Raw genomic sequence first — 22,814 nt, 5'->3', positions numbered from 1 at the left:
TTCCGGAGGACCCAAGTTCAGTTCCAAGCACCCATATCATGTGGCTCACAACTGAGTGTAATTCCATTTCTAGGGGAGCTGATGCCTCTCGCCTCCACTGGTACTTGCATTCATGTGCACATAACTCACATACAGACATATACAGCTGTGTATAAATAAAAAAAATATGTTGCTGGAAACATCAGAGAGGCAGCTACAGATGGGGAAATCTCCTTCTCCAGCACCATGTCAGCCCGCATGCCACCATGTCACACCATAATTATAATGGACAAATCCTCTGATCTGTAAGCCCCCAATTAAATGTTTTCCTTTGTAAGAAAAAATTAATGCTGTGTGCTTTCTCCTAATCTGTGTAAGAATTAAAGCTAGAAATATGGTTACTTTACTTCTCCCATATAAACTAAGAAATATTTCTGAGCCTACACTCACAACAAATCAAGGACACTGGAATACCTTATGTCCTCGTGAGTTCAAAGATCAAGGCTAGGCAGTCTAGCAAAGTCCTCTCTCACAAAAAAAAAAAAAAAATCAAAAAGAGGTACAATGGAAACACCGTAGGCTTCTGACTTAGAAAACTGTGATTTGGAATCCCAGTTCTATGAGAACTACCTCTCACTGAACTTCCGTTTATCCACTTGTAACAAATCATGCACATGGCTTTGGAAAAGAATAAAACAGCTACAAATATAATAACCAACAAATGCAGGTACTTTTCCTTCCCTTTCATTAATCAGTCATTTAACTGCAAAAGATAACTTAAAGGAAAGCACCTTTGAATAGCAAAAGCTTAGTATGTTCAAAGGGGCAGCAGCACTCAGTATAAAACTCTGACAAAATAATCCTCATACATTTGTAATCACATCACTCTGGGAGGATGAAGCATGAGCAGAGCAGCATAAAAAGATACAGTGACAAACACTAAAAAAGGTTCCAACCTTTCCACCTCATGGACCAATAGGGTAGGAGACAACAGCCCCTCATAATGGGTAATGGGAATGTGCAAAGCTAAACAGCCTGTGTACAGCAAAGGAAACTGTCAGTCAAATGAAGTAGAAGAAAGCTTTTGCCAACTATATTTCTGACAAGAGTATTAGTGACCAGTATCCACAACAAATTCAATTGAACGCCAAGAAAACAAACCTAACTCAAAAATGGAAGATCTAAGCCGGGTAGTAATGGCGCACACCTTTAGTCACAGCACTCGGGAGGCAGAGACAGAGGCAGGCAGATCTCTGTGAGTTAGAGACCAGCCTGGTCTACAAGAGCTAGTTCCAGGACAGCCTCCAAAGCCACAGAGAAGCCCTGTCTCAAAAAAAAATGGAAGATCTATTGCTAGTTTATTTGAGAAGCATCCATACTGACTTCCATAGTGGCTAGGCCACACTTATATATAGCAGTGTAAAAACAATGCCTTTTGACTACATTCTGTGTTTTTTCTTAAAAGGCTATTTATTTTATTTTATGCATATGAGTATTTTGCCTGCATGTATGCATGTATACCACGTGCATGCCTGGTGTACAAGGAAGTAAGAAGAGGGCACCTGAGCTCCTTGAAGTAGTTATAGATTGTTGTGAGCCACCATGTTGTTAGAAATAAAACCTGGGCCCTTTGCAAGAGCAGCAAGTGCTTTTAACATCTGGGCCATCACCTGAGCTGTCAGCCTGCTTCCTTATACCATCCAGGACCAAATGCCCAAGGGTGGCACTGGTCCCAGTGAGCTGGTCCCTCTTATATCAATCATTAATCAGCAGAATGCCCCTGCAGGCTTGCTTATACAGGCCTAGTGGCATTTTCTCAGTTGAAATTGCCCCTCCCCAGAGGGCCAGAGCTTGTGTGAAGTTGACAAACTAACCAGCACAGCCCCACTGTAAAATGGGATTTTTAAAAAGATAACATGAAATGTACGGCATTATTAGATGTTCTTATTTCAAAACTAGAGAACAGTAAAAGATACACCTAAAAAAATGGGAAAGCCAATGTATCGATTTAACTACAGCAATATCCTTGTTAACCAATTTTCCTGAAGAAGTGTGAAGAAGCAAAGAGCTATTCTTACTTAATGCTATGTAAATAATTTTCATACCTGGCATAACAAAATACTTCTACATGTTGAATTGTTTTGTCCTTGCTACTAAGAAGAATAGCTTCCTCATTTTCAAGTATTTGTTCTTGCCATGATGAATTTTCAGTCACAACATCACTGTTTTCCTAAACAAAACACAGAAAAAGGTATTTTCACTAAATTGAAAGATCTGAGCTTAAAAAAAAATTGTATCTCATCTTAAATTCCTGTATTTATTTTTATCACAACAAAAGTCAGTGCTTCAGAGTCACTGAATTGACTCTAATGGAGTACCAGCTTCAAAGAAGGCAGAGGAAAACTACATAAAATCTACCAAAAGCTAGCTTTGGTATACAGGTCTATGAGGTCCCGTTGTGTTAGGAAAATGCTGCTTCCTTCAAGTCATCCACCACCTCTGGCTCTTATACTCCTCTGTTCCATCGTCTGTATAGATCCCTGGGTTTTGATGGATGGGATATGATGTGATATATAGGCATTCCATTTAGGGATAAGCATTTCAAAGTCTCTCAGTCTCTGCATGTTGTCCAGTGGGACACACTCATTTTTATGCAATGATATTTAAACTATAATATCACTGTGGCTTTATCACCCATGTTTTTGTCCTCAGGAGAGCTACTGCTGATATACTCCATTAAATCAATGAAAGCAAGTACCATGCTCAGTAGAGTAATGGAATTTTATAAGTATGTATTAATTTTTAACTAGCTGAATATAGATTCCTAGAATATTATCATTCTATGTTCCCAACCTTCTCAACTAATTTGAGAAACAGTATGGTCTGAGTGCATGTAAGATATTCTCTGCATAAGTTATATTCAAGTCACATATACCCATAACTATACAAAATGTGTCTTATAAAAAATGGTAAACTATATAGTGTGACTAAATCTCCACACCACATAGCCACTTATCTCTAAAACTCTTCTTTATGATTGGTATTCAACAGTTGTAGTAACAAGAAGCTACCATAGGAAAAACAATTTCTGAACTTCAATATTTTTCTTTCTTTTTCCTTTAACTGCCTCTGGCACATGACAGAAATAAACATACAAGCCAGAGAATATTCCAAATTAAATTTCTTTCTTCAAATAACTGATAGTACATTGTTTTTCTTCTTATATAGTAATACAAAGAACAACTAATAATAGGTGAGATTTCCCAATGTCTACTAAAATTTCTGTAAATGCTTCAAAGGAAAATCATATATATGAATATATGTGTATATATAATGTTATATATATATATCATTAGCTAAAAAGGTAATTGTGTGTGTTTCTGCCAAGTAAGAGAATGAAAACAAGGTATCTATCTCACATGACAAAAAAAGAAAACATCTCCTCAATAAGTGGACACAAGGAGCAACCTAGTGACTTGCAATATCAGACAAGAATTTTACCTGGTATTCCTTTAGCCAGGACAACAGTCCTGAAAAGCTGAAACTGGCCCAGTTTCCTCCATAGTAGCTTCGTCTGAAACAATGAAATACAAAGAACATGAAAATCATGTCACTGATCTTTATAACCTAAGCCATGCCTGACGTTTAAACTCATACCATTTTCCAATATTACTGTCCTAAGTGTTCCAAAGCACAATAATTGGGCTGTTGAAATAAGAGAAAATAATAAGTGTAAGCAAATGGCTATTCTCAGATCTCAAAGGCAACTTTTCCTGCTATACCAGTTTAAAAATTCTTTGTCTTCAACAGAGTTTTCTTCAGTGATCAGTGGGAAATTCAGTTTCAAATCCTCAGTTCCGATATTGATCCACCAGAATAGCTAAAGAGTCACAACGCTGGGCATTGACGGGACGGTATGTGTAAGTTGATAAACTTTCAAAAATAAATTGCAGCTTCATAAAAAAGATACAATTACTCAATGATCCAGCAATTGTATTCCAAAGTGATCACACAGGAGAACAGCATATTTTTATAAAAAAAAATCTTTTCATCACATTAAAGACCCAAAGTGATATCTTCAACATGAAAATGTGTAAACAAGCTATGCTGTATCCACAAGATTTACACTTTTTAGCAATGTAAAAAGATAAAATAGTGACACAAACAAGGACATAGATCAGTCTTAAAGCTTTGACTCTGAATGCAAGCCTAAGCCACAAAGAGTATATACTGCATAATTCCATTAGTGGGACAGTCAAGAACAAGCTAAATTAATCTATGACTAAAAAAAAAAAGAGAGCTGTTGCCGCAGAAAGGGAGTGATAAGTTTTTGATTAAATAAATGCATATAATATTTAAGAAAATATTTAAATGGTATAAAAATCTGTACATTTCACAATATAGACAATTTATCTTTGAGAAGAGACACTATTATGTGTTTACTAGTAATATCTATGCTAATGCCCTGAGTGACAGAAATTACTGATGTGTACAAATCAGTAAGACTAAAAGATTCATGGATCCACAATGACTGTGGATGGTTACATGATATATAGAAACTACATCCAAATGGCAACTATAAACCTATGCAGTTAAATCATAGGTGATCACAATACGGTGGGGTTTTTTTTTTTCAAGTTTTCTGTACACTTGAAAATTATCACCATAAAATGTAGGAAAAACAGAAATAATCTGTTTTTGAATACCGACCACAATGTGTCAATTTCCAAGGTATTTCACCTAATTATGAAAGGCCTAAGAAAACTGTAAGAAGAGCCATTCTGGTGTTTCTTTCCACTATTAAGTGACTTGAGGTCAGTTCCTGGTCTAAACCTATTTTTTTCCCCTGCACTTGGTCATATGGTGTTTGACAGAGCTAATTGTCCCTAGTATTTTTCCATGAAGCGCCCATTTTCTACTTTTCCTGTTGATTTGTTGCTAACATAAACATCTGGTGATCTCATCCAATTATGTATATAAAGGTGAAACATGGTTTTCATTACTGTGGCCCTTCTGACAAAAGATGGCGAGACAATTATTAGTAAACTCACTATGAAAACAAAAGATGCTGACTAAACTCACTCTGATATCTCAATGGCTTTAAATATGACACCCCTTAAACAAAGACATCCAGTATCACTATCAAGAAAAAAAAAATCAATATGACATTCCAAAATAATCTGTGGAACAAATTACAATATAGATGATAGAAATTAAAGTAATAAAATGTTTTATCTTTAAAGATATGGCTTTAGAACTGTGACATTTAAATCCAATCTATAAAATGATTTTCCATTATGTTTAAAACTGATTCTACAGGGGGAAATAAAACTAGGTTACTAGTTTTGATTTGTAAACCTCAGAAACAGGATGTGAAGACAAAGTGAAAATGAGAGAAATCTAAGGGGAAAAAATGGTATGGCGCATTGTCTGCCAACTTTGTGCCATCACTGCCTCTGCACATCAAGGAAAAGAAGCATTTGACTAAAAAGAAGCACATTTCTGCTGTCATGGTCAGTTTCTGAACATGAAACAGAGAGTCTCTGGGAAAAAAGAAAATAAGTATTCATGATATAAAACCAGGAAACATAAAACTAGACTCTAAAGCCCTCTAATGTCCAATGATAATTAAGTATCCTAAAGTCTTTAGAGAAAAAAAAATTATGAGGCTTTTTTCTTTTACTTTAAGACAATCCTGTTCTTAAAACTGTACAAAATGTGGTTTTATTTTTCTATAGTTTTATATAACCTACTCCAAATGCTACCTAAGTTTTTCCAGATACAATGAAGAAATGATCTCATCAATTGTATCAATTAACACAAATCAATAAATAAGCAAACACTACTGACACAGTAATTTTAAATATTTCTTACACTTTCCATAGTGTTTATATCACTTTGCCTAATTTTATCCAACAGAAAACAAATGACAAGTAGAGAGGACGAGCATTAAATATTTTAGTTAGGGTCTAAAACAAAGCCCTCTTTCTTTTTTTGGCATCATAATTATAATTCTTTACTAACTATTCAGCAGCAGGGGCAGATACAAGATGCTATATTACATACTGTATTGTGAAACAGCTTATATAAACAAGTCCCAAAACACTTACAAAAGACAGAGCTACTGACATTCAAGCACATTCAGCTGGGAATCATTTTCCTTAAGAAACCCATACTTGAAAATACATTCAGACAAGTAGGAATAGGGTATAGGATTGCTCAGTGAGAAAGAGAACAGACCGAACTAAGTTCTAATAATACTAATACTTTTCTATGTCCCAATATCTTACAATTATTTTTCCTAGGGCAATATTAATAGCATTTTCCTTTGCCAGCATTTTATATTTCCAAGTTTGTTTTCAGAAATATCTTCTCTTGGATTTCCATCAGTGTGTGTGTGTATGTATGTGTGTGTGTGTGTGTGTGTGTGTGTGTGTGTGTGTGTGTGTGTGTGAGAGAGAGAGAGAGAGAGAGAGAGAGAGAGAGAGAGAGACAGAGAGACAGAGAGACAGAGAGACAGAGAGACAGAGGGGGGGGTACCAAGTGTTTCATGTTATAAGTGAGCCTAATGAGACTTGCTACCAGTCAAGGCAGGACAGTTTCTAATGATAGAACTAATGTTCAAACTCAGTTCTCCCAAATGCTAATCCTGAACATGCCAACACACAAATTTGTAACTTTTAGACTAGAAAGAATTAGTTAGTCCTCAAGATAACAGTAGCTGTATATTGAGATAGAGCTTGCCTCTAAGCCTAAATTCCCCTTCTCCAAAATGAATCCATGTTAATAGTTGGGGGGGGGTATAATGACAAAATAATAATGGAAAACACTAGGTTTTAAAAAGTTTGTTAACTTCTGACACTAGAAATGGTTTTCTAGTGTCATGGCTTGTCAACATCATGAACTATTACAATGAATGCTGGAGCTTTCCAAGAGAGAATATAGCACTATGTAGTATTTCACACTAGGTGACTAATGAGCACATTTTTGAGAGGAGATATTGAGTGAAAGGTTTAGCAAAGCAAAATTTGAGAAATATTAGCTGAATTCATATTAAGGGGAAAGAAAACTACCTGCATTGAGCTTGGCATTTTATATTCACTTTTTCATTTAAGCTTTATGTACCCTGTCTAATTAATTCAGGTAAGAAGTAGTATATTTGTAACATGAGCTCAGGGCTTAGCAAACCCAAAGCTTAACCTCTGCCTGCTAAATACCACCTACTATAATCTATAATCTATGGGTTTCACATCTTTAAAATTACAAGCATAAGAAAACCCTAGTAAAAAGCAATGGTATCTGTTTACAAACTCCAGATAGTATAAAGTCTTAGTTTTTCTTTGCTTAATAAAAACAGTATAATAACCTCAACACCCTGTCTATTCTAATGTCACAACTGGGGGGACTGGTCATTTCTAGGACCTGAAATTTCATTGTATCTCTCAAATTCAGAACAAACAAGTAGGAAAAAGAAAATAATTATTGCCATATCTACTAGTATTGGTTTGCCAGTTAGAAATGAGTATAATATGCCATTTAAATTAAACAGTGGATCAAGCCTGCCTCTCTAGTGCATTAGGCAGTATGTCAAGCTCATAAAAAAACAAAAACAAAAAATGGTCAGTTGTATTTAATTTTGTTGGAATACTACAGTAATGATATGCCACTATCATCTTGTTAACAAACAGTAGGCCGTAATTCTAGGACATAGACTATATACTGGATTACCCTACACAAAGTTTCATTTAGCAAAAGTTCAAAACATGTGCTACAGAAGAAAGCTGTAGTCCTTCCACTATGCCCTACATTCTTAGACAATTAGATTGGGCTTCCATGATAGAATCTGCAGATACAATTCTAATATTAGAGAAGACGATCAGGCCCTTTCTTCATTGTGGTGTTTTAAGTAGCAAAAGAAAAAGCATGTATTTATCATTATGACATGTTATAATGTTACTAAATGAGTCCAGTGAAGCTATAGGAGGTTCCTTTAAAAGTCAAGTTAATCTTGTAGAAAGAAATAACCAGGTTACTTTTCCAGTCATAATGCTTAGTGAGAAATTTTTCTTACATTTGCAGTCATTAGTTATTCCATATAAGTCCACCTAATCCAAGTTATTTAGGCAATAAGGCAGACTGATGAATACATAGCAAACTGAGGAATACGGTCCTAAAGCCAGCCAAAGTGTCAGGGACCGCCCCTGCCCCCACTGTTAGTACCCACACAAGCAGACCAAGCTATACAACTGGAACATGTATGTAAAGGACCTAGGTCAGTTCTATGCATGCTCCCTAGCTGTAGGTTCAGACTCTGAGCTCATATGAGCCCAGGTTAGTTGACTCTGTGGGTTTTCTTGTTTTTAATTATTATTAAACATTTTTTTTTTAAGATTTACTTAATTTATTACCTATACAATGTTCTGCCTGCATGTATGCCTAAGCACCAGAAGAGGGCACAAGATCTCATTATAGACGGTTGTGAGCCACCATGTGGTGACTGAGTATTGAACTCAGGACCTCTGGAAAAGCAACCAATGCTCTTAATCTCTGAGCCATCTCTCCAGCCCCCCTGTGGGTTTTCTTGTGATGTCCTAGACTACTCTGGCTCCTACAATCCTTCTTCTCTCTCTTCAGTAGGATTCCCAGAGCTCAGCCTAATGTTTGGCTGGGTATAGCCTCACTGATGACAATTAGGGTAGCCAATCTGCATTAACTGTATCATCTTATCACTTTTCTATATGCACCAGCCACAAACTCATTTTCAACATTGCCTAACTGAGCCAAGTGCCTGCATGTCTCTCTTATTTGTAATAGGCTGCCTATACTCTGCCATAATTTTAGTTCATCACAAAACTAATAATGGTACTGGCCAACACATTCAGAATTCCCAAATCCATCATCACTCTTCTGTGCAGCCTCCAGTGCTCCAACAGAAAAGTCACCAAAAGAACTGTGTGCCACAATGTCCTATAATTAGAGTGCATGGATGATTATTCTAATAAGACTCAGAGAAACTTAAGAATAAGGACAGTTACTGGGTTATGTGATGCATTTAGCAATAGTTGTACTTGCAAAATAAGGAAATCTTTACTAATAATAAATACACTGATATCAGTTAGGGCCTTTGGGACCTGACAGAGGGAGGTTCAAATCCAGGCTGTTCCTTTCTTACCAGCTGTAAAACTCAGTTACCCCCGTACACAGATTATTCTTTAATATCTCATTGTCCACATCCATAACACATGTATTTAAAACACTGTTTGGCACACAGTTATCATGATCACAATCTTTTACCTGATACAAAAGATAAACATAGAACAATATATAACAATCCCCAGAGCTCTTTCTGCTACCAACTAACACAGTTTGGTGCCAGTCAAACTTTGTTGGATTTACAGACAATTTGAAGAATAAAAACCAGAAAAAAATAAGGTGGTTACAGCTGAGGATAGAAACTGCACATCAAAAGATTATGTGCTACCAGGTGGTTGTGGTGTACATCTTTAATCCCATCACTCAGGAATCAGAGGCAGGGGAATCTCTTGAGAGTCAAGGCCAGCCTGGTCTACAGTGTGAGTGAGTTCCAAGTTGTCCAGGGCTATACAGAGATATGCTTCCTGCAAAAAAAAAAAAAAAAAATTATGTGCTTACTTCCTCTTCTGGTTTCCCTATCCTCTACTTGAGGATGTCTTCCACTACTTACATTGAACCCCTCCTTGTCCCTCCTTGTCTTAGTAAGGTAAATCAAATCTTTTTCTTTACTGAAACAAAGAATTTGAATATATATATATATATATATATATTATATATATATATATATATATTTCTGTTGCTGTAATAAAAGACTATGACCAAAAGCAACTTGGAGGAGAAAGGATTTATTTTGGCTTACAGTTCCAGAAGTTCCTGGGGAATGGAATCTGTAATAGCAGGGAACACATGGCAACAAGAGCAGAAGGAAAGAGATCATGCTGCATTTGATGTATAAGTACCTTGAGCTAACCTATTGAGCCACTGGAGCTCCGAATGCTGCATTTGCATACAGGAAGCATAAAGCACAGCAGGATAAAAGGAAGTACAGTGAAACTATAAATCCTCAAAGCCTGCCCCAGTGACATCCTTTCTCCAACAAGGCTCCACATCCTTATGGTTTTATAACCTTCCCCAAACAGCAACATTAGCTGGGGATCAAGTGTTCAATTACATAAGCCTATGGGGAGATTTCTCATTCAAATCACAGCATGCAGCAACAGGAACAAGTTAAAAGATTTGCTGTTTACACTGTATGTCATTATATTTCCAGTTAGGGAGCTGACTGATATTCTTTAAACTCCTAAGCAATGGCCAAGAACAGTACCCACTTCAAAGTAAAAGCAAACCAACAAAAACAAAAAGGATACATAAAAGTGTAAAAAAAAAAAAAAAAAGGAAGTGAGCCCCATTACATGATTATCCAGTGCAGAGTTGCTGTCCCTGAAACCACACACACACACACACACACACACACACACACACACACCACCACCACCACCACCAACAACAACAACAACAACAACAACAACAACAACAAAATGACTTAGGTGATATTTATATATCTGTGCATTTGTGTACATACATGTTTATACTTATGTAACAACACTAATCAAAAGAAAAAGAGACTATCAACAAGAGAGTGGAGGCAACATAGGAGGACTTTAAGGAGAGTAGTTAGAAGGGGTTGGAAGGGAGAAAGGGAGGAACATAAGCGATGTAATTCTAATACAATTAAAAATAAATCAAGAGCAAAAATCAAAATTGAATCTTGACTTTCCTTTCAAAATAGAAAGGGTCATGAATGGTACAATGGTAGAGGTTGGGGAAAACTGATTTATGTTTTAAAAGTACATATATGTACATTCAATTACTTTCACTTATAGTTTTCTGGCTGATGTAAAAACTGTCCTAAATTAAAACTCACTCAGAAAAACAAGTCAAGGTTAGCAACATCTAGACGAAGCTGATGTTTTGTTTCTACAAAGATCTGTCTTAATCAATCCAGCCTCTGTTTCAATTAGTTGGGACTAAATTTTTCCTTATGCAATAATTATCAATTGTAAATGAAGCTACTGTGGTGGGAATTTCAGTGACCAAAAGATAAAATGGCATTTTTTTTCAAGATCACACAAATTCATAAATTGTTTGAGTGATTTTTTTTTCTTGTTTTCCTATACTACCCTCCAAAATAGAGCCTAAACATATAAGTAGTCCAAAGAAAAAGGTTTGGTTGTACCTGCTACATATAATCTTCATACATTTCTAACCGCAACTCAGATTTTCATGTATAACCCACTGGACCCTCACAGGAGCTCTTAGTAACTTGCACATTGGTCTAATTTTACAGGCAAAGAAAACATCAGTCATGTTGAGAGTCAGAACCTGTATCATGTCTCTTGACCATCAATGAAGATGAATTTTTGTCTATTACATAACAATCAAAAAGAAATTTGCACAGGTGTTGGTATCAAATGGGCCTACATATAAAACCTGGTTCTTCCCTGTTACATGAAAGGGGCATTATATAATTTACTTCAGATCCGAGTCTGTTTCCTTGTCTGCACAAAGGACAAAAAGCATATTTCTTTCAGAGAAATCTAGTAAGTATTAAATAACATTTATGGGGTATTTACAATATAACCAAAGAATTGGGCAATAGCTATTAGTGTTGTACTGTGTCTAATAATATATATTATAACTATTAGAGGTCATCAAAAGCAAATGAAAATCACTTTCTTTCACAAATCAGTATCATGTACATTATAAAATCTGTCTTCAACAAAGGGGACAATAGTGATTGTGGCAACTGGAATATATAGCACTAAGAAGGCTCTAACCCTAGAAAGAAGCAGGATGATCAAGAGTTCAATGCTATCCTCAAAGAGTTCCAGACCAGCCTATGTTACATGAGACCATGTCTGAACAGCAATTAAAAACTATAACAATTAAAACAAAACAACATACAGAAGAGAAGGCAAGTAATATGGCAGCAACTGATTGCCCGATTTGATTTTCTCAATCTTGGTGACAAGGACAATTTTATAACTTTTCTATAAATGATACTTTTATTCATAATGAAGTAAAGTTTTCTCTATTTTCCTAACCCATTGTGGTATAGTATTATACACAAAGCCTACAAAATATATCACGTTGTGCTAACTTAATCACAGATCTGAATATTGTGGTAAAGGAAAAACACATTTTTCTATATTATCTAACTTATACTAAAGATGGAAAGAAACTAATATGATCAATCTTGTTTGAGTAGCCATTTATAAGGAAGTGGTTTGCAACCTTGGCAGCACATTATAATCACCTCCTGTTTTACTTATTTATCTATCTCCCTATCAATCTTGAAAATAGATTTTTTTTCCATAAAATATATTGATTGTTGTTTCTCTTCCTCCCAGCGCCATCCCCAGATCATACCCACCTTCTTACCTACACAAATCCATACACTTTCTTACTTTCTCATTTGAAAACAAATAGGCATCTTTAAGAAAAATAGTAAAATAAAATAAAAACAAACAAATCCACATAGGACAAAAAGCACAGGACATAACAAATGAACAGGAAAAGAAGCCAAAGAAAGAACACAAGAAAAACATAGATACAGACACACGCACACACATTCATACACAAAGAAATCCTACATAGACACAAAATCAGAAACATACATACATACATACATACATACATACATACATACATACATACATATATATATATTATATATATATATATATGAGGGGGAAAAACAATTCCAAAAGTACCAATTAGTTCAGTTGTGTTTACCATCTACAGCTGGGCATGGGGTCTGTCCTTAGAATGTATTTGTATACGCAGTGAGACTCTGTTGAAGAAACTAATTTTTCCTTTGTGTATGGTTGTCAATTGGAGATAGCCTCTACATTAGGGATGGGAGCACAAAAGCAGACAACCTAACCTTAATTTCCACTAAAAAGCTACTAAAAAGAAAGTCACAGTAGGAGTAGTTGTTGAATCAATATTGGTTTCCTTTTTATGAGTGAATAATCACTGAACATCTAGAGTACTTTTGTTCTTTCATTAGAGAAGTAAGGCATCATTTCATTGAACTCTGCTTGTGTACAATTTATTTCCAGGGCAGAAAAATAACCACAAAATTGATTTGACAGACAATTGCAAATGCAATTTCTGAAGTGATTCAATGAAGTGAAACTTTACTAAGCAACAAAACCTGCCTCTACTAACAAATCCATAGCCTTCTATAAATTAATCCAGTGAGGTGACGACATCATTTTCAAAGGAGAATTTAATCCCTCTCTTTCATGTAAAGTAGGATTACAGGAGAAACACTGATAGAACCAAAATAATCTAAATAAGAAAGAAGTCTGACCAGACCACATAGACAAACAGTTATTGGTACAGGTATATTAGAATCAAATATGAACTTCTCTTCTTATATTTGAACCTTACATAAGCAACTCCAAGTTTAAATTAAATGATAGTGTCTACATTGCTTTTGTGAATCACAAAATCTATTTCTTTTTAAAGTGATAAGTAGCACAAAAGCAGGTGAAAATTGAAATTCTGATTTTTGTAAGTATACACTGAATTACTTTGAAAAACACCTAGAGAATAACAGGGGAAATCCATACTCAAAACAACACACATGAAAGCTAATCATGTCAATTCCCTTATTTACAAGAGAGATAACAGCATGCCTCTTCCCCAGGGATGCCCTTCAGTCCTCAGGTGCTTTGCCTGTCAATCTGAAATGGTTGAATGCAGACTTTGATGCAAATGTTGAGGTTGGACAGGTATCAATTTTGAGTGTGATGGGTCACACCAGCATCCATGCACTTGGGAGCCCTTCTGATTTGGGGAGGAGATGAGAAGAAGTTGTCAGCCAAAAAGTTGATTTGACATTTTGTATTTTACATATGCATGTGTTGAACTTTAAGTTCTCTTTGTATCATCAACATCCACATACTATCTGCAGACATTAAATAAATCATTATTCAATGAAAAACATCTCCCAAAAATATTTAAAAGGCAGGTTACTAATACTATTGCCTTCTCCCACCCCACCTTTACGAGAACAGATTTTTTTCTCACATATGTCCTGACTACAGTTTGTAAAAAAAAATGTTAAAGTACCATGTCATCTCCCAATCCCATTTCTGGGTATTTATACAAAAGAATTAAACTCAGAACTAAAAACAAATATTTGCTATCACATATTTCTAGAAGCATTATTCACAATAGCCAAAAAATTTAAGTAGCCAAGATATCTAACAATGAATACAGCATGGATTATTATTCAGTTATAAAGGGAAGATATACCATAACATATGACGATACAGATGAAACCTGAAGATATTGAGCTAAGTGAGATAAACTAATCATAAAGAGACAAATTCTTTGATTTGCTTCTATGAGGTGTATAAATACCCACATTCATGGTAACAAAAATTAGAATTTTAGCTCCTAAAAATTTGATTGTGGCACAGTTATTGTTAAGTATGTAAAATTCCAGTTTTACAAGATCAAGAGTTTTGGATATTTATGGTTCAACAATGTGAATATACATAACACAACTGAACTGTGTATCTAAGCATTGTTAAGATAGTAAACTTTGTTTCGCCTTAAGCATAACTTTTTTAAAATATTTAAAGCATGGGAAAGGCTGGTAAGAGACATCATTCAGTAAAAATGTTTGCCTTGAATGCGAAAGGATCTGAATATGATCCATAGAACCCACAGAAAACAGGCAGGCATGGCATTACCATCCTGTAATCCTACACTTGGAAGGCAGTCGGCAGGTGGATCCCTGGGGCAGGTCAGTCAGCCAGCAGAGGCTATTTAGCAAGCACAGGCCAGCAAGAGGCCCTATCTTGAAAAATAAAAAGGGGCAGATGGATCCTAAGGAAGAACATTTGAGCTTGTTCACGAGCATACATTCAAGCATGCATACACACTGGGAGAGGGAAAGGAGAACTAGAGGGAGAGGGAGAGAGAGCACATGAGAGAGAGCAAGAGGGAGAGAGAGAGCAAGAGAGAGCAAGAGAGAGGAGAGAGGGAGAGAGGAAGAGGGAGAGAACATGGGAAGGTATAAATATTGAACAGAGGTATACTATTTTACATGTAGTCTAGAAATCAAATGGGTCTGGTAATACACCTCAACTGGAAAAGCATTTCCCTGGTATACACATCAACAAGGAGAGCATTTCCCTGGTATACTCATCAACAAGGAGAGCATTTCCCTGGTATACTCATCAACAAGGAGAGCATTTCCCTGGTATACTCATCAACAAGGAGAGCATTTCCCTGGTATACTCATCAACAAGGAGAGCATTTCCCTGGTATACTCATCAACAAGGAGAGCATTTCCCTGGTATACTCATCAACAAGGAGTGCATTTCCCTGGTATACTCATAAACCGGGAGAGCATTTCCCTGGTACACTCAAAAACCGGGAGAGCATTTCCCTGGAATAATCATCAACCGGGAGAGCATTTCCCTGGTATACTCAAAAACCGGGAGAGCATTTCCCTGGTATACTCAAAAACCGGGAGAGCATTTCCCTGGTATACTCAAAAACCGGGAGAGCATTTCCCTGGTATACTCAAAAGCCGGGAGAGCATTTCCCTGGTATACTCAAAAGCCGGGAGAGCATTTCCCTGGTATACTCAAAAGCCGGGAGAGCATTTCCCTGGTATACTCAAAAGCCGGGAGAGCATTCCCCTGGTATACTCAAAAGCCGGGAGAGCATTCCCCTGGTATACTCATCAACCGGGAGAGCATTCCCCTGGTATACTCATCAACCGGGAGAGCATTCCCCTGGTATACTCATCAACCGGGAGAGCATTCCCCTGGTATACTCATCAACCGGGAGAGCATTCCCCTGGTATACTCATCAACCGGGAGAGCATTCCCCTGGTATACTCATCAACCGGGAGAGCATTCCCCTGGTATACTCATCAACCGGGAGAGCATTCCCCTGGTATACTCATCAACCGGGAGAGCATTCCCCTGGTATACTCATCAACCGGGAGAGCATTCCCCTGGTATACTCATCAACAGGGAGAGCATTCCCCTGGTATACTCATCAACCGGGAGAGCATTCCCCTGGTATACTCACTCAAAAACCGGGAGAGCATTTCCCTGGTATACTCACTCAAAAACCGGGAGAGCATTTACCTGGTATACTCAAAAACCGGGAGAGCATTCCCCTGGTATACTCATCAACCGGGAGAGCATTTCCCTGGTATACTCATCAACCGGGAGAGCATTTCCCTGGTATACCCATCAACCGGGAGAGCATATCCCTGGTATACCCATCAACCGGGAGAGCATATCCCTGGTATACTCATCAACCGGGAGAGCATTTCCCTGGTATACTCATCAACCGGGAGAGCATATCCCTGGTATACTCATCAACCGGGAGAGCATATCCCTGGTATACTCATCAACCGGGAGAGCATATCCCTGGTATACTCATCAACCGGGAGAGCATTCCCTGGTATACTCATCTGGTATACTCATCAACCGGGAGAGCATTCCCCTGGTATACTCATCAACCGGGAGAGCATTCCCCTGGTATACTCATCAACCGGGAGAGCATATCCCTGGTATACTCATCAACCGGGAGAGCCGGGGGAGAGCATTCCCCTGGTATACTCAAACCGGGAGAGCATTCGGGGGAGAGCAGGTATACTCAAAAACCGGGAGAGCATTCCCCTGGTATACTCAAAAACCGGGAGAGCATTCCCCTGGTATACTCAAAAACCGGGAGAGCATTCCCCTAGTATATTCAAAAACCGGGAGAGCATTCCCCTGGTATACTCAAAAGCCGGGAGAGCATTCCCCTGGTATACTCAATAACCGGGAGAGCATTTCCCTGGTATACTCATCAACCGGGAGATTATTCCCCTGGTATACTCAAAAACCGGGAAAGCATTTCCCTGGTATACTCATCAACCGTGAGGTTATTCCCCTGAAATACTCATCAACCGGGAGAGCATGTCCCTGGTATACTCATCAACCGGGAGAGCATTTCCCTGGTATACTCATCAACCGAGAGAGCATTTCCCTGGTATACTCATCAACCGGGACAGCATTTCCCTGGTATACTCATCAACCGGGACAGCATTTCCCTGGTATACTCAAAAGCCGGGAGAGCATTCCCCTGGTATACTCATCAACCGGGACAGCATTTCCCTGGTAACTCAAAAGCCGGGAGAGCATTCCCCTGGTATACTCATCAACCGGGAGAGCATTCCCCTGGTATACTCAAAAACCGGGAGAGCATTTCCCTGGTATAATCACTCAAAAACCGGGAGAGCATTTCCCTGGTATACTCAAAAACCGGGAGAGCATTTCCCTGGTATACTCATCAACCGGGAGAGCATTTCCCTGGTATACTCATCAACCGGGAGAGCATTCCCCTGGTATACTCATCAACCGGGAGAGCATTTCCCTGGTATACTCACTCAAAAGCCGGGAGAGCATTTCCCTGGTATACTCAAAAACCGGGAGAGCATTTCCCTGGTATACACAAAAACCGGGAGAGCATTTCCCTGGTATACTCACTCAAAAACCAGGAGAGCATTTCCCTGGTATACTCAAAAACCGGGAGAGCATTTCCCTGGTATACTCAAAAACCGGGAGAGCATTTCCCTGGTATACTCAAAAACCGGGAGAGCATTTCCCTGGTATACTCAAAAACCGGGAGAGCATTTCCCTGGTATACTCAAAAACCGGGAGAGCATTTCCCTGGTATACTCAAAAACCGGGAGAGCATTTCCCTGGTATACTCATCAACCGGGAGAGCATTTCCCTGGTATACTCAAAAACCGGGAGAGCATTTCCCTGGTATACTCAAAAACCGGGAGAGCATTCCCCTGGTATACTCATCAACCGGGAGAGCATTTCCCTGGTATACTCATCAACCGGGAGAGCATTTCCCTGGTATACCCATCAACCGGGAGAGCATATCCCTGGTATACCCATCAACCGGGAGAGCATATCCCTGGTATACTCATCAACCGGGAGAGCATTTCCCTGGTATACTCATCAACCGGGAGAGCATATCCCTGGTATACTCATCAACCGGGAGAGCATATCCCTGGTATACTCATCAACCGGGAGAGCATATCCCTGGTATACTCATCAACCGGGAGAGCATTTCCCTGGTATACTCATCAACCGGGAGAGCATTCCCCTGGTATACTCATCAACCGGGAGAGCATTCCCCTGGTATACTCATCAACCGGGAGAGCATATCCCTGGTATACTCAAAAACCGGGAGAGCATTCCCCTGGTATACTCAAAAACCGGGAGAGCAGTCCCCTGGTATACTCAAAAACCGGGAGAGCATTCGCCTAGTATATTCAAAAACCGGGAGAGCATTCCCCTGGTATACTCAAAAGCCGGGAGAGCATTCCCCTGGTATACTCAATAACCGGGAGAGCATTTCCCTGGTATACTCATCAACCGGGAGATTATTCCCCTGGTATACTCAAAAACCGGGAAAGCATTTCCCTGGTATACTCATCAACCGTGAGGTTATTCCCCTGAAATACTCATCAACCGGGAGAGCATGTCCCTGGTATACTCATCAACCGGGAGAGCATTTCCCTGGTATACTCATCAACCGAGAGAGCATTTCCCTGGTATACTCATCAACCGGGACAGCATTTCCCTGGTATACTCATCAACCGGGACAGCATTTCCCTGGTATACTCAAAAGCCGGGAGAGCATTCCCCTGGTATACTCATCAACCGGGACAGCATTTCCCTGGTAACTCAAAAGCCGGGAGAGCATTCCCCTGGTATACTCATCAACCGGGAGAGCATTCCCCTGGTATACTCAAAAACCGGGAGAGCATTTCCCTGGTATAATCACTCAAAAACCGGGAGAGCATTTCCCTGGTATACTCAAAAACCGGGAGAGCATTTCCCTGGTATACTCATCAACCGGGAGAGCATTTCCCTGGTATACTCATCAACCGGGAGAGCATTCCCCTGGTATACTCATCAACCGGGAGAGCATTTCCCTGGTATACTCACTCAAAAGCCGGGAGAGCATTTCCCTGGTATACTCAAAAACCGGGAGAGCATTTCCCTGGTATACACAAAAACCGGGAGAGCATTTCCCTGGTATACTCACTCAAAAACCAGGAGAGCATTTCCCTGGTATACTCAAAAACCGGGAGAGCATTTCCCTGGTATACTCAAAAACCGGGAGAGCATTTCCCTGGTATACTCAAAAACCGGGAGAGCATTTCCCTGGTATACTCAAAAACCGGGAGAGCATTTCCCTGGTATACTCAAAAACCGGGAGAGCATTTCCCTGGTATACTCAAAAACCGGGAGAGCATTTCCCTGGTATACTCATCAACCGGGAGAGCATTTCCCTGGTATACTCAAAAACCGGGAGAGCATTTCCCTGGTATACTCAAAAACCGGGAGAGCATTCCCCTGGTATACTCATCAACCGGGAGAGCATTTCCCTGGTATACTCATCAACCGGGAGAGCATTTCCCTGGTATACCCATCAACCGGGAGAGCATATCCCTGGTATACCCATCAACCGGGAGAGCATATCCCTGGTATACTCATCAACAAGGAGAGCATTTCCCTGGTATACTCATCAACAAGGAGAGCATTTCCCTGGTATACTCATCAACAAGGAGAGCATTTCCCTGGTATACTCATCAACAAGGAGAGCATTTCCCTGGTATACTCATCAACAAGGAGTGCATTTCCCTGGTATACTCATCAACCGGGAGAGCATTCCCCTGGTATACTCATCAACCGGGAGAGCATTCCCCTGGTATACTCATCAACCGGGAGAGCATATCCCTGGTATACTCAAAAACCGGGAGAGCATTCCCCTGGTATACTCAAAAACCGGGAGAGCAGTCCCCTGGTATACTCAAAAACCGGGAGAGCATTCCCCTAGTATATTCAAAAACCGGGAGAGCATTCCCCTGGTATACTCAAAAACGGGAGAGCATTCCCCTGGTATACTCAATAACCGGGAGAGCATTTCCCTGGTATACTCATCAACCGGGAGATTATTCCCCTGGTATACTCAAAAACCGGGAAAGCATTTCCCTGGTATACTCATCAACCGTGAGATTATTCCCCTGAAATACTCATCAACCGGGAGAGCATGTCCCTGGTATACTCATCAACCGGGAGAGCATTTCCCTGGTATACTCATCAACCGAGAGAGCATTTCCCTGGTATACTCATCAACCGGGACAGCATTTCCCTGGTATACTCATCAACCGGGACAGCATTTCCCTGGTATACTCAAAAGCCGGGAGAGCATTCCCCTGGTATACTCATCAACCGGGACAGCATTTCCCTGGTAACTCAAAAGCCGGGAGAGCATTCCCCTGGTATACTCATCAACCGGGAGAGCATTCCCCTGGTATACTCAAAAACCGGGAGAGCATTTCCCTGGTATAATCACTCAAAAACCGGGAGAGCATTTCCCTGGTATACTCAAAAACCGGGAGAGCATTTCCCTGGTATACTCATCAACCGGGAGAGCATTTCCCTGGTATACTCATCAACCGGGAGAGCATTCCCCTGGTATACTCATCAACCGGGAGAGCATTTCCCTGGTATACTCACTCAAAAGCCGGGAGAGCATTTCCCTGGTATACTCAAAAACCGGGAGAGCATTTCCCTGGTATACACAAAAACCGGGAGAGCATTTCCCTGGTATACTCACTCAAAAACCAGGAGAGCATTTCCCTGGTATACTCAAAAACCGGGAGAGCATTTCCCTGGTATACTCAAAAACCGGGAGAGCATTTCCCTGGTATACTCAAAAACCGGGAGAGCATTTCCCTGGTATACTCAAAAACCGGGAGAGCATTTCCCTGGTATACTCAAAAACCGGGAGAGCATTTCCCTGGTATACTCAAAAACCGGGAGAGCATTTCCCTGGTATACTCAAAAACCGGGAGAGCATTTCCCTGGTATACTCAAAAACCGGGAGAGCATTTCCCTGGTATACTCAAAAACCGGGAGAGCATTCCCTGGTATACTCATCAACCGGGAGAGCATTTCCCTGGTATACTCATCAACCGGGAGAGCATTTCCCTGGTATACCCATCAACCGGGAGAGCATATCCCTGGTATACCCATCAACCGGGAGAGCATATCCCTGGTATACTCATCAACCGGGAGAGCATTTCCCTGGTATACTCATCAACCGGGAGAGCATATCCCTGGTATACTCATCAACCGGGAGAGCATATCCCTGGTATACTCATCAACCGGGAGAGCATATCCCTGGTATACTCATCAACCGGGAGAGCATTCCCCTGGTATACTCATCAACCGGGAGAGCATTCCCCTGGTATACTCATCAACCGGGAGAGCATTCCCCTGGTATACTCATCAACCGGGAGAGCATATCCCTGGTATACTCAAAAACCGGGAGAGCATTCCCCTGGTATACTCAAAAACCGGGAGAGCAGTCCCCTGGTATACTCAAAAACCGGGAGAGCATTCCCCTGGTATACTCAAAAACCGGGAGAGCATTCCCCTGGTATACTCAAAAACGGGAGAGCATTCCCCTGGTATACTCAATAACCGGGAGAGCATTTCCCTGGTATACTCATCAACCGGGAGATTATTCCCCTGGTATACTCAAAAACCGGGAAAGCATTTCCCTGGTATACTCATCAACCGTGAGATTATTCCCCTGAAATACTCATCAACCGGGAGAGCATGTCCCTGGTATACTCATCAACCGGGAGAGCATTTCCCTGGTATACTCATCAACCGAGAGAGCATTTCCCTGGTATACTCATCAACCGGGACAGCATTTCCCTGGTATACTCATCAACCGGGACAGCATTTCCCTGGTATACTCAAAAGCCGGGAGAGCATTCCCCTGGTATACTCATCAACCGGGACAGCATTTCCCTGGTAACTCAAAAGCCGGGAGAGCATTCCCCTGGTATACTCATCAACCGGGAGAGCATTCCCCTGGTATACTCAAAAACCGGGAGAGCATTTCCCTGGTATAATCACTCAAAAACCGGGAGAGCATTTCCCTGGTATACTCAAAAAGCCGGGAGAGCATTTCCCTGGTATACTCAAAAACCGGGAGAGCATTTCCCTGGTATACTCAAAAACCGGGAGAGCATTTCCCTGGTATACTCAAAAACCGGGAGAGCATTCCCCTGGTATACTCAAAAACCGGGAGAGCATTTCCCTGGTATACTCAAAAACCGGGAGAGCATTTCCCTGGTATACTCAAAAACCGGGAGAGCATTCCCCTGGTATACTCAAAAACCGGGAGAGCATTTCCCCTGGTATACTCAAAAACCGGGAGAGCATTTCCCTGGTATACTCAAAAACCGGGAGAGCATTTCCCTGGTATACTCAAAAACCGGGAGAGCATTTCCCTGGTATACTCAAAAACCGGGAGAGCATTTCCCTGGTATACTCAAAAACCGGGAGAGCATTTCCCTGGTATACTCAAAAACCGGGAGAGCATTTCCCTGGTATACTCAAAAACCGGGAGAGCATTTCCCTGGTATACTCAAAAACCGGGAGAGCATTTCCCTGGTATACTCAAAACCGGGAGAGCATTCCCCTGGTATACTCAAAAACCGGGAGAGCATTCCCCTGGTATACTCAAAAACCGGGAGAGCATTTCCCTGGTATACTAATCAACCGGGAGAGCATTCCCCTGGTATACTCAAAAACCGGGAGAGCATTCCCGTGGTATACTCATCAACCGGGAGAGCATTCCCCTGGTATACTCATCAACCGGGAGAGCAT

At 40.2% G+C, this 22,814-nt stretch overlaps 1 protein-coding gene across 3 annotated transcripts in view; it reads right to left on the bottom strand.

The window, feature by feature from the left end:
• Positions 1-22,814, bottom strand: part of Chm (CHM Rab escort protein) — a 167,026-nt gene that overhangs the window by 103,321 nt on the left and 40,891 nt on the right. For 2 of the 3 annotated variants that reach the window (XM_027433011.2, XM_027433010.2), the window contains 2 exons: positions 3,481-3,553; positions 2,085-2,209 (listed from right to left, as the gene is read on the bottom strand). In XM_027433011.2, coding sequence (XP_027288812.1) covers positions 2,085-2,209; positions 3,481-3,553 — 198 coding nt within the window. Of the gene's footprint in view, positions 1-2,084; positions 2,210-3,480; positions 3,554-13,699; positions 13,870-22,814 lie in introns of all 3 variants that reach the window. The other variant, XM_035449785.1, reaches the window with a different exon arrangement.

The sequence above is a fragment of the Cricetulus griseus genome, chromosome X, assembly GCF_003668045.3.
Source record: "Cricetulus griseus strain 17A/GY chromosome X, alternate assembly CriGri-PICRH-1.0, whole genome shotgun sequence".
Lineage (NCBI taxonomy): Eukaryota > Metazoa > Chordata > Mammalia > Rodentia > Cricetidae > Cricetulus > Cricetulus griseus.
This window is presented reverse-complemented; position numbering and strand designations above follow the sequence as displayed.